At 39.8% G+C, this 12,677-nt stretch overlaps 1 protein-coding gene across 1 annotated transcript in view; it reads left to right on the top strand.

The window, feature by feature from the left end:
- Positions 1-2,389: 2,389 nt before the first annotated feature.
- The window catches only part of LOC108667572, a 32,990-nt gene continuing 22,702 nt past the window's right edge, over positions 2,390-12,677 (top strand). The window contains exons 1-3 of the mRNA XM_018154615.2: positions 2,390-2,714; positions 8,712-8,962; positions 9,676-9,772. Of these exons, the coding sequence (XP_018010104.1) occupies positions 8,725-8,962; positions 9,676-9,772 (335 nt within the window). The 5' untranslated portion in view covers positions 2,390-2,714; positions 8,712-8,724. The remainder of the gene's footprint in view (positions 2,715-8,711; positions 8,963-9,675; positions 9,773-12,677) is intronic.

Raw genomic sequence — 12,677 nt, 5'->3', positions numbered from 1 at the left:
TCCGCAGATTTTAAGCGTGGCGGTCATGAAGTGGCTTGGGACGAGCCTCGCAGGCACCCCGATGTGTGCAGCTTGGGACGAGCCTCGCAGGCACTCCGGTGTTTGTAGCTTGGGACGAGTCTAACCTTGGCTGGCTCAAGATCTCTCTAAATTAACGAGATTTTTTGCAAGAGATTTTTTGCGGCTTTGTGAGTAATGAATTGTGGCCTCGCTGGCCTCAGACGTATAATGAGCGCGCCTCTTTGTCGTACAAGCTGACGAAGATTGTTTCTTGATGCTTAAACACCTTATTTATAATTTTTCATATTTTAATATTTTTCTCTACTTGAGTTTCGGCTATTCGAGTTCGCATGATTACTTACGTGCTGAATTAATATTATGAGTAAATCAGAAACTTCCTATATAACAATAACAGGACATCAGGAATTAATGCATGTCTATGTCGCTATATCCAATCGTTGCGCATAATTAAGACATTTTGAACGCTTCGTGATCGTTCTTCGTTGGCGCACGTTAACGAAGGTACTCAGTTTAGCGCATAGCGTATTTTTGCCATCTTCTGTCCTAATGATTGACTAGGATTACAAAAAGGTTATTTATTAATTGTACGACGCTCAATATTGTACCTCAATTACAGATTCCGAACATCGCACAATATGTGATGTTCTTCATTTATTCAATATATCATGCTATTTGTGATGTTCTTCAATGAACAATATTTCTTACATCGCACTATACGTACACGATCGTTGTTCTTCACTCAATATGATATGTTAATGACATGTTAATTGTTGCACGGAGCAATATAATCGTGAGTTCCATGCATGGATGCCACGTCATTTCAATATGCAAATGCACAGCGGCTGTGTGATCTTATCGCTTTGTCCTCCTTGCTTTTACTATTCATGAGGTTGATGAATCCATTATAGTTATCTAACTGATAGTTGTACATGAATAATTTTGATATCCCATTATTATCGAGAAAATCTGATACTTCGCGTGCGGTTATTTTTTGTGATTTCACCGGTGACGTATGAAATAAAAAATTTAATTGTTGTTGGCTTTGTCAGTCAGATTTTTATCAAATTGAGTAAAATTTTTCAGACCAGAATACAATAAAGACAATCAAAGGTAAAACGTAATTATAATTTTTGTTAGATTATATATCAGCCCATGCATCAGCATGTATAGAATTTCTAACACTCACAGGTCCAAACTACTGCCACATACACCCCGTGTCTGCAGGCCTAACAACACCAGACGCTTTTCCTGTCGCGAGCTCGGCGAACGACTTAGCCCTACAAGAAAAGACCGATCCCTGATTTGTTGAAGAAACTGCCGATCGCGAGTTACAGGTCCGGCAATTCAATGGATTTAGAGAAGCAGCGGGCGGATATTGATGCGCGGCTATTGATCGTGTGTATATATAGCGCCCGAGGCCAGAGCCGAGGCCGTAGCTGAGCGCGCGGCCCCGCCCGGCTCTGGGCTCGGCCCTCCTCTGAGCAGACGAGACTCCGCCTCGCCTGCGCCTTCGCGCACCTCGCCTTGCGCTGGGCCTCCGCTGGCACAGCCACAGCGCGCTGTGCCGGCGCCGAGTGAGGGTGTATGGGTGTGTTGCTCTTGCGAAGTCATATTCTTTTTTGCGTGAAAATCATCCATGGTGCTTGTTGTTTTTCTCGCAACACTAGTAATTATGTTTGGTATAATTTGAAGTGTTTCCGCATAGATGTATCGTGTCAGTGGAGCGAAACAAGTGAGTTTTATTGATGTGTTGTGTAGAGGCGCTTTGTAAGAGCCAAGGCTCTCCCTTAAAGCTGTGCGGAGGTTCGGTGGTGCCAGGCTAGACGAGGCTGGTTGTGCTCTGCGCCGGGCTCGGTTGAGCCTCACAAACAGCCTTTCCTATTCCATCTCGTGCGCGTCTCATTAATTGCGCCGGCTTCGGTCTTTTGCTGGGCCCTTGATATTATTGTGCTGTGTTGCGGCATTACATGGTTATGTCTGTGGCTTCACTAGTTAGGATTTCCTTCATTCGTGGATTGTACAAGATTGGATTACCTACTCGCGGATTGTACAAGATTGGATTACCCCACACTTGGATTGTACAAGATTGGATTACCTTTCCTCGTGGCCTATACAAGACTGGATTACCCCTGCACTTGGATTGTACAAGATTTTATCACTTTTTCGCGTGGAGTGAATAAGATTGGATCATATGTTCTTGTAGATTGTACAATAATAAACTGTAAATTTATTAAGTGTGAAAAGTGTTATTTGTTTTTTAAAAACTGTAACGTGTTTCGAGTGTCTTAACGTGTTACTTTGTTGTTTAATGTTACTTAACTTGTTGACCAACCAAATGTCAGTACTGAAATGATTTAATCAACTAAAATCTTTTTCGCAGCCAGTGTTATTTTCCTAGCAGTGTTTTATATGCCCCTTAATATACGCGAATACTAGCAATCTGAACTAGTGCAAGTTAGCAGAAGGTTACAGTGAATGTTTCGCAATTGTCAAATAAAGTAATTACATTATTTCGTCATACTTGGTTTGTTTCGAGGTGCTTAAATTGTTTCATTAGATGCAATTTTGTGTTTTTATTAACGAATAATCTAGGAAAATCATGTGCTAGACGAAATGTTTTGATATCGTTTGCGCAGCAGCTTCCTCCTGCACTGCTCGACCTCCTGCCGCTGAGCCGCCACTGACATTGACAGGTGAGGCTGAGCAGCGGCTCTATATATACGCTCAGTGTGAGGCTTGCGCCAATGAATGTGTCCTTAATGTTTTGTTGTGGCAACATCCTGACTGTGCACTGTATAGCTGCATGTATATTATAAGATATTAGAGAGCCATTTTAACCTTCCATCGTTTGTGCCTGACTTCATAAATTATACATAGTAGTTTTTAACGTTTATGTAATGAACATGACTTGCGTTTCTAACATTATACAGTTTGTAGATTCGACGAAATCTTCGATTATTTATTTGAATAAAATATAATAAAAATTTAGGTGAAAAGTCGTGAACTTACTAGTAAATCGGAAGAATTTCTCATTTCAAGACTTGCTATCACAATTAAAGACAGCTTGTTATATATTAATGTTTGATGAGTATCTTAATTGTTATATATCATCTTGGATTGGTATTATATATGATATTATATTCATCTTATATTGGGGCGACTGCATATTTGTGTGTGGTTTAAATAAATAATCAATTTGAGATCTTATAGTCTAACAACCATTTTTTCAGTTGAAGCAGTAATTTATAAAATGAAAACATCAAAACTGACCACGTATATACGAAATGTTTTCGTACATTCGCGGATGTGCATGCTCCGCAGAAGTATAATTATATAGACACTCTGAAAATTTGCACTAACTATAATTCAACATTTTTTCGATGCGATACCTGAAGAATTTCTATCAATAAATATAGACGTAACAAAAAATGCATGGCCGCGTAATTTAAAATTCAGCTATTGATTGCCTTGTACATTATAGCTTCTTTTCAATCGTACTTTCCACTCATACATATATTATAATCACTGAAGTTTATTTAATATTTTTTCAGTGCCGGAAAATACAAAACTTAAGCGCAAAATTTCAAGCGCACTCGACTATCAATTCTTAATGACACGCACGAACAGATAACGTGCAGCATCTGGACAACGCCGTGCAGGACTTCTGTTCTGCCGTGCCAGAACTTGACGTGCGCAGAACTTTCCATCACAATCATGCATGACTTGCGCATATAGCACGCTTTGTCAGAACATGTGTGCACCTGTTTTCATGCATGCATATGAGATCGCGCGCAGTGGTAATGCATGCACAGATCAGTTATTTTTGTTGCTATATATAGTTAAGTCTGAATCAATTAATTGCTTTAACTATTGAAAATCGGCTTCTTATTTTTCTTATTCTTATTTCTTATTAATAATCGGGGTTTGATCAAAATACAAACAAAGTTGCCATCGTTAGCACATCACATCTTAGAGCATTGAAGCGTTTTATTAAACAAGCGAATCGTTTTAATAATAAATCAACAAATGAAATATTTGTAATTAAATTATGCTGGAAATAGCATGTGACTGTCAAATAATGCGGCGTATGACCAAATCATGCGCAGCACAAATAGAAATTATTTAAGACAAGATTTTCGTATCTTCCAGTTGTGCGTAATCAACTTAATTACGCCCATCGTATACAACTAGAGATCATTCTTATATACGCCAGTGCTCTGTGCCGTATAATACGCATATAAAGCATGCATCTTGGTACTGGTATGTAACGCATATACGCACGTCCTGAGTGCGTACGTACGCACGTATTGCGTGCGTGTCGTGACGCATTCCTCGGCCGTCGCCCTCGCAGGGTTACGCAAAAGTCGTCTGGTCGCCGCACGCTTCCGCCGTGCGTATCTCAGCAACAAGCGCACGCACCGCTGTGTGCGCACATGTACGCAACAGCGTGCGTGTGTGTGTGTGTTCGTGTGCACACAAGGATTCAAGTTCGCCCCTGCAGCGTACAGCAGCGTTTACGCGTACGTTCATGCACGCATGGAATGCGTGTGACAGTTATACTGTATGACTGAAGTTCCTATATAAGCTGCCCATGGGACGATGCGTGACGTGAGTTTCCATGCACATAGACATTCTTTGTCAACATATTATATTATAACATATTATATTAGTGCTGTGCATATGCATAGGCATAGCAGACTGGCTGCATGTGCAGCGCAGCGGCTCTCAAACTTCAGTGCGACAATAAAATTTCTGGAGTTATATTCGTCCAGAACCGTTTGATATTTGGCACTAATAGGCAGGTAACGTTTCTTCTTATATATGCAGGTATATTATAGCTTATATATGCCTGCGTGGAGGAATACATAGTTAGTCCTATACCTAAACTTCTTAAGCCTTGCACAGAGAAATGAATGAACCTTTGTCCGAATAGCTATCGGTCATTCATAGCCTTTGTCCTTTTCTTTTGTCTGGGTCATCCTGACACAGTTTGGAACATGCGTATAAGGTCGTATCGGGGGCTATTAATATTATTCTGCTAGTTTGTGTGTCGTTTTTCGGACAATAGTACCCGTTAATTTCCAGCGTGTACGATCGAAACGATGGTCGCTTGAGCTCACTGCCGCATGCACAGCATTGCATGTGCTGGTCTGCGTGAGTATACGCAGGATATGTTGCGTGTAATCATGCAGTACGTGTATATCTCGAAACTTTTACGTCGAATGTAATTTTAAATCTAACTGCCACTTTTTTATGAAGGTACGCTTATGAAGTTTCGGTCTCAATACTACAGTTTGTGGACTTTTTTCTATTTTAATCTTTAATAATTGGGTCATGTATAATATTTTTAGTTTAATAGATAATTTTCCTGTTTTAGAAATTCAGTTTTAATTTTGTTCCGCACCAGCGACGCTGCCATCACTTGTCTCGTCCCAAGCCAGTATGGCGGCCGCGACGCGAGCTTCGTCCGCCATACTGGCTTGGGACGAGCCTCCCTCCCCTCACCTCCCACCCACCACTCGAAATTTCAATGAACCCCTCCCCCTCCCCCTCACCTTCAACCTCTTCAATTCTAAGCTTACGCTCATTCATCGCAATTTTTTTCTTTGTTCGGAATATTCTAAGACTATTTTGGCATCATAAACTATATATTTAGCATTATATTTTTTTATTTTATTAATTTTGCGCAATGATTGACTTCGAGGTTTTCGTGTAGGTTCCGATAACATCTTTTTTTATATGCGCTGCGTACTTGCTTCTTTTTCTGAAGGTTTATCTGGATTATTTATGAAAATCATGACAGTTTTCAAAGTTCAGTTTAAGCAACATATGGGCACAGAAGTGTCACCGATGATGATACTATCATTATAATCTTACGGTATGCGATAATATTAAGTGTTACAAGCATTTTAAGTTATTTGAGGAAGGCTTAACCCTTTAAAGATCAATTATCTTGCTATTACGAAACATCGCATTGCATCCATATACCGCCATCACTGAAAAAAATAGCCGGCAATAAATTTAACTCCATATGTGGTCATTCCGGCGATAAATAATTCCATGTGTGTTCCAGCACAGCTTAAACTTGAAGGCGATATACATGTCCAATTGGGCGAGTATGAGCTTCATACATAAAAAAATACGCCATATTTAAAGGCGACACATATGTGCAGCTGAGTATATATGTATGGACATATATAGAGGGTTATTAGCAGCAAATTTGCTCTGCCAATTATACTTATAATTAACCACGTCTGCCAATTAATGTTTTCAGCCGAATTGTAATGGTGGCCCAAATTGGCAAAATTTTATTTAACTGCGTTTTATTTAACCGCGTTCAAAATATGTCGTTTTGTCACAAATCGCAATGAAATATTTCGTATTATATGCCTCATATATATTTGCGACTTGTGTCGTTCGGTATCTTTCTGTCTTTCACGATCGATATTCTGGACATGAACGCTACATATTTATTGTCCTCGTTGCATGACTTCATTTAAACCTTTTTGTTTCATTATTAATATCATTCTTTTGACATTTTCTCGTCACGTCCTGCATGCGTTGTTCCGGTTCATTTAGTGAAATATTCTAAGACGCAACAGTTATATATATTCACTACTTCTCAGCTATTTATGTGATACATTGAAGGGAAACATTCATCCACGATCATACACGGACTCGATCATTCATGAGTCGCGTGTATGCACGCAGGCGCTGCGTGAATTTAAGAATTATATCTCCTCAATAAAATATACCGGCCTTCGCTAACAAGGGATAAAGTCAACATGTTAACTTTTGGATATCATGATAAGCAATCTCCATCTTATATAGTGGCCATCGTGCATGGTGGTCGTGTTGAACTTCGATTAATTTAACAATGAATAATTTTGAATAACTCAACAGGTAATGTCACTTATGTATAAAGAAACGATGAATATTTTACTTTTTGACCGAAAAAATGGAGTGAACAAAATTTTTGGACGAACATGTGAATTAATTACAGCTGTTGAATAATTAAGTCGTAATATAATCAGTCAACACTCAGAAGTTTTTAGTGTATTAGTTAATGTATGAATCCATCGCTGCGCACATATAGCGCCACTCGACAGTTTCAATGCACGACCCTTTTTCTCAAGTTTCGCCTGCTAAACAATAGCCGGCAAGTAAATCAATGTACCATTTTAATACATTGATGAATGTTTTAATGTGTATGACTCGAGTAATATTGCATCAATACTAATTCATTAATTTGAGGGTATGTAGATTTGTCACATTCAACAAGCGCGATATAGTGAGGCTTGGACAGGGGAATAATATTAAAGGAAGAATTATAGTGACGAGCCTTCATTTATTGGCCATGTCCATTGGCATACTCCATTATTAGTGACGAGCCTTCATTAACTGACATGTTAATTATTATTGTCCATATGTGTCCACGCAGCGCGCGTATTGTGAGGCAGCCATTGACTCAACTAATTGTAACTCAACTAAACTCAAGCCCAAGTGTTGAATTATTTATTTCTGAAGCCCTGAAGCTGAAATTAATTTAAAATTAGCCATTTGGTCGAGCAAGTTTTTTCAAGAAGTAAAAAATCTGCCGATCGGGAGCATATCTGGGAGCTGATACCCAGCAAATTGGAATAGACAACTTGACGGACGACTTGAAACAAGAGCTTAATTTCAAATTACAGCGCACATTTTCCTGCACTCATATGCGAACTAAAGTAATATTGATTTTAATCAAGAAGCGCTCGGTGACGAAGCTGGACGAAACTGTCATTGTCCTGCCATCGTCACGCGTTTGTGACTCCTGAACAAAAGACGAGCGACGACCATTAATGTTATTTAAGTCGTAAACAAGCCGCCTTCCTACGTCAGGACGAATAATGAGCGGTTTTCGGGCCTCGCTGGTTGCTGGAGGTTTCGCGGCATTCCGATTGTTTTGTATATACAACATAGCCCATTCCTTCGATACCCCAAGTTAAGAAACAATTCATAGTCGATAACAAAATTTCGGTTTAAGATGGCTTCTAATATCAGTAGGCCCCAATTTTAGCGCCGATTCGATACCCAGCAACAGATAAACCAGAATATCCCAGTGCCCCCTACATTTTAATATCAATATCAATAAACTACCATAAACTACAATAAACTAAACCATCTTACATCCCACTAGGCGTTGCCGAGTTATGACCGAAAAAGTAACATTTTACCCCCCATTCCGCGATTTCCTGGGTTGTGAGTATAAAGTTGTAAGATACAAGTATCAATACGCGAAAGACGCGGGGTAAAACCCGGGGGTGGCCCCCCATTTTTTACTACAACAGCAACCAGTTTCTATATATATAGCCCATCCTCGATCTCTAGCCTCTGCGAATTGTATATCTTTATTATTGAACTTTAGCAAGTAAGCATTTGCAGTTTACGCACAACATTTCTTACAGTTTTTCTTTACATTTCTACATTTTTTCTTGCACCTACAACACCAGCACCCACAAGCCCCCCCCACCCCAGAAGACCCATAATAATTAATTAATTTAATTACTTTAACCTTCCACATGCGTCATCGTGTCCACAATTGGTTGTTTTCATTTTTTTCATATATATTATAAATGAATCTGAATTTATATTTATGAATTTATATATGAATTATATTTAAATAAATATTTTTTAACCCCCTTCCTACTCAGGTCCGTCTTAAACATGACGGGGGCAGACACGGACACGTGGGGGAGGCTTGGGTCCCCCATCTCCCAGGACTGGGGGGAAGGCGTGGGGCTGTTTGCCAACCCCTCATCCCAAGCCCCCCAGCCCCCCAAGCCCAGCAAGGGCTCAGCTGGGGTTAACATCAGCCTGGGGGACCTAAACCCCCATTTCGTGTGCGTGCTTTGCTTCGGGTACTTCGTGGACGCCACAACCATCACGGAGTGCCTCCATACATGTGAGTAGCGCGCATACATTTCATATTCATCTTATTCGACTCATACATGAGTGGATTTCTATCACGATTCTTTTTTTTACAAAAGACTAGGAATAATTTAGTTAATATTCATCTTCTTCCATACATTCATGAGCAAAGTTCGTTAACACCATTGCTGCAAGGACATGCATGTTCAACGTATCACAACATATGCGCTACATATGCAGTATATACTGATGACCACGTTAAAGTCGCCACAAGTCTTAATTTTTAGTTCATCATGGCAACATATCCGGCCATGTGTTAATTGCATCACGTCGTTAATTATGGTCACATTTAATATTGGAAATCTCATGCCTGGATTTAGTTGACAGATTTTACAATTTTAGATCATGATGATTTTTCATATTTAGCCTTTCTTTTGGGTTATTTGAGAGCAAATGGAAATATTTTATCATGGTATGTGATCGATTCAATTAACCAATTTACTGCTACTGATTAATCTGCGAGAAGGCTTTTTTGTATATATACAACACAGTATTTGCAATACGCCAGCACCGCTGTTGAAGGTTGCTGCCATTTTTCATCCATCTTGTCATTATTTAACCCAAGAATTCACGATGTATTTTCTAATGATATCCTGGGGACAATACACTATATAGGAGCTCCATATTGTATTAGTACAATTTATAGCTATTGTATGATGTATTAAGGATGTATTGTGTGGTGATCAGTTTGCCGGTCGTGCATCGTGTCGTTCCTGAAGGAGCATCGCCACTGCCCGCACTGCGACACTCTGCTGCTCAAGACGCGACCCTTCAGCAGCCTCAGGTGGGTGCCAGCATATTTAATTAATATTCCATACTTAATTAAAGGATATTGGATAAAACATTGAAATTATTATTTGATCACTTAAGGATATTGAGAAAAATATTGAATTAATACTAAATCGTTTAATTTTAAGGGACCAAGTACCGTAAACGTTCACAGTATTCATAAGAATTAAAAGTTAAAAAATTGCTTTTTGTGTGAGATTTCGAAGTTAATTGTATAGTAAAGTCAGCTTTTCTGCTGCGTGGCACATCACAAAACATTTTCAAACTTGAGCCTCTCAACTGACGACTGTTTGCAATATTTTCCTCTCGTGGCAATAGTTAGCTATGACTAATTTATTCAACATCGTTCGTAAAGAACACCTTGACAGTTGAACAAATAGTTCGAAAGTATGGAGGCTAAGCGCACCGCGGCGCACGGCTCGTGCCGCGCTGTTTGTTTTGGCGTAACTAATGACCTCCGCTGAGGCGTCCGCGGGTGACGGATTTTCCTTTGGTTACTTTAAGTCAAACCCCGGGGGGAGGGAGGGTTTAGTTCAGGGTTGGGTTCAAGATGGGGGAAGGCGAGGGAGGTTGGAAGGGCAGTGATGGAGTTATAGAAGGCCCCAGGGAGACGGAGTTTTTTTGTATGCGTGTTTTTCCGCTTGCGGTCGACAGGCGCATTTGTCTCGATCGCCGCCATTCATCGGTCGCGCGTTCAGTTTGTCGGAGATGAATTGTTTTTTTTTTTTCGACTGGCTGATTTAACTCGTTGTTTGTTGGCCATTTCGGAGACAGTGTATACAAATGCGGTGCGATATAGCGGCAAATTTAACCATGCTTCTGCACGTGAATCTCGCAACTTCTAAAATCAAGCGAAACTAACTTTTAAATGATTTCTACATTGCGATTTACGCAAATTGATCTTGAGTGAAAGATTTGGTAATAAATCGCTGTATTTTGCGTCACCGTATACATTTTATTTTGTTAATGGATCTGCGAGGAGATTCCATATATATGCAGGGATTCCAACATATATAGTGCTAAAAATTATTACGTGCTAAAAATTATTAACCAAAACATGAACAGGAAATAGGTCCCTATTAAGCTTCGGTTTACAGAGTCTCCTTCGTTCCTGGCTCGAACTAAAAGTTAACCGAAGTGCATAATTTTTAAAATTTATATCCTTGAATGCAAATTTGCGTGGTGACTACTTTTCTTGCATGAGGCCATTAGCAGACATGTCATGCTATTTGTATGGGGGCATCTCACTTCTCATCAAAACGCTCATAAGAAAATTTTATTCGATTCAATAAGTGTATGAACATCAGAGAAGCACAAAATAATGAACATAAATCGAAACATAACAAAATCATAAGATTTTGGACGTAATCGAAAGATCATGGACATAATCGCGTCATGTTAGGTATATAGCGTCTTACGCGGAGACGAAGCTATCACTCGACTGAACCCAAATTAGTCAGCTATGATTGGTGGCAACCGTTGGGCCTCTTGTGGGTAACGACGAGCCCGTGGCCCGCGCCACCCAATGGCGCCCGTGGGCCACGATGCCCGCGTCGCGCTGCTGACGCGTCTGCGGTCCAGGGGCCGGATTATCAAAACTTCGTAACTTTTCGTACTTACAACAAAAAAGTTCTGTGGTACGTAAATACACCCTAATTTTGGCATTATCAAAACTTTCGTACGCAAGTCTTAGCTAAAAGCCTAAATTTTTTCCCGCGCAAATTTTTCCCGCGCAAATGTTTTTATAATACCACCGCTAGTATTACGTTGTCATATAGCAACGCCACTCGGAAGTCGATTGTGCGTACTTACGAAGTTTTGATAATACGGCCCCAGATTCAGTGAGCAGCGAATATTTCTGCTCACCGGACCGCTCTTTCCCCTCATTCATTAAAACACTGCTCCCAACCTCTGGTACCATGCAGGCTAATATAGAAATTTTAGTTAAATTAAAGGTTGCAATTGTAAGATTGGTGAAACAATAGAGAAAGGTTCTAGTTCTAGGAAACGTGTATAAGTTTACATACAGGTTTCCAGTTGTTAATAATTTATTGATTTTATTTGAAGTTCACAGCTGTGCGTTGGAGAGTTATCGACCGCTCGCTCCTGCATGATGCTTGATAACCTAATATACAGCTGTAATTTAATTACGGGTAATTTGCTGTGTCCGTTCACTGATTATCATGAGACGACGATCGATGAACATAAGTAATGATGGACTTAAGATTAGCATGGGACGATGATGTATGTATTGTGAATGCATGTCCTGGTAACAGATAGGGGAGCTTGCCTCACATTTATAATACAGCCTTTATACAGGCGTCTTCTTGGGTAGCCCAACTTCATTTAGTTTTCTCACATCTACTAATATAGTACCCCTAACATCTTAGCTTTTCTACAATCTACTCTACTACCCAAAATTCGCTCAGTTACCCCAACATATATAAATATAGTTACTTCAACATCTCCATATTTAGCTACCAACATCTACTCAGCAACTTCATCATTATACCTTGGCCATCTCGATCAATATCTCCTCAGTTACCCCAACATCTACTTTGTTACTCAACATATACCAAGTTACCCCAACATCTACTTTGTTACTCAACATATACCAAGTTACCCCAACATCTACTTTGTTACTCAACATATACCAAGTTACCCCAACATATACCAAGTTACCCCACCATATACCAAGTTACCCCACCATATACCAAGTTACCCCAACATATACCAAGTTACCCCAACATATACCAAGTTACCCCACCATATACCAAGTTACCTCAACATATACCAAGTTACTCCAACATATACCAAGTTACCCCAACATAAACCAAGTTACCTCAACATATACCAAGTTACCCCAACATACCAAGTTACCCCAACATAAACCAAGTTAC

The sequence above is a fragment of the Hyalella azteca genome, unplaced genomic scaffold (assembly GCF_000764305.2).
Source record: "Hyalella azteca isolate HAZT.00-mixed unplaced genomic scaffold, Hazt_2.0.2 contig12758, whole genome shotgun sequence".
NCBI classification, from domain to species: domain Eukaryota; kingdom Metazoa; phylum Arthropoda; class Malacostraca; order Amphipoda; family Hyalellidae; genus Hyalella; species Hyalella azteca.
This window is presented reverse-complemented; position numbering and strand designations above follow the sequence as displayed.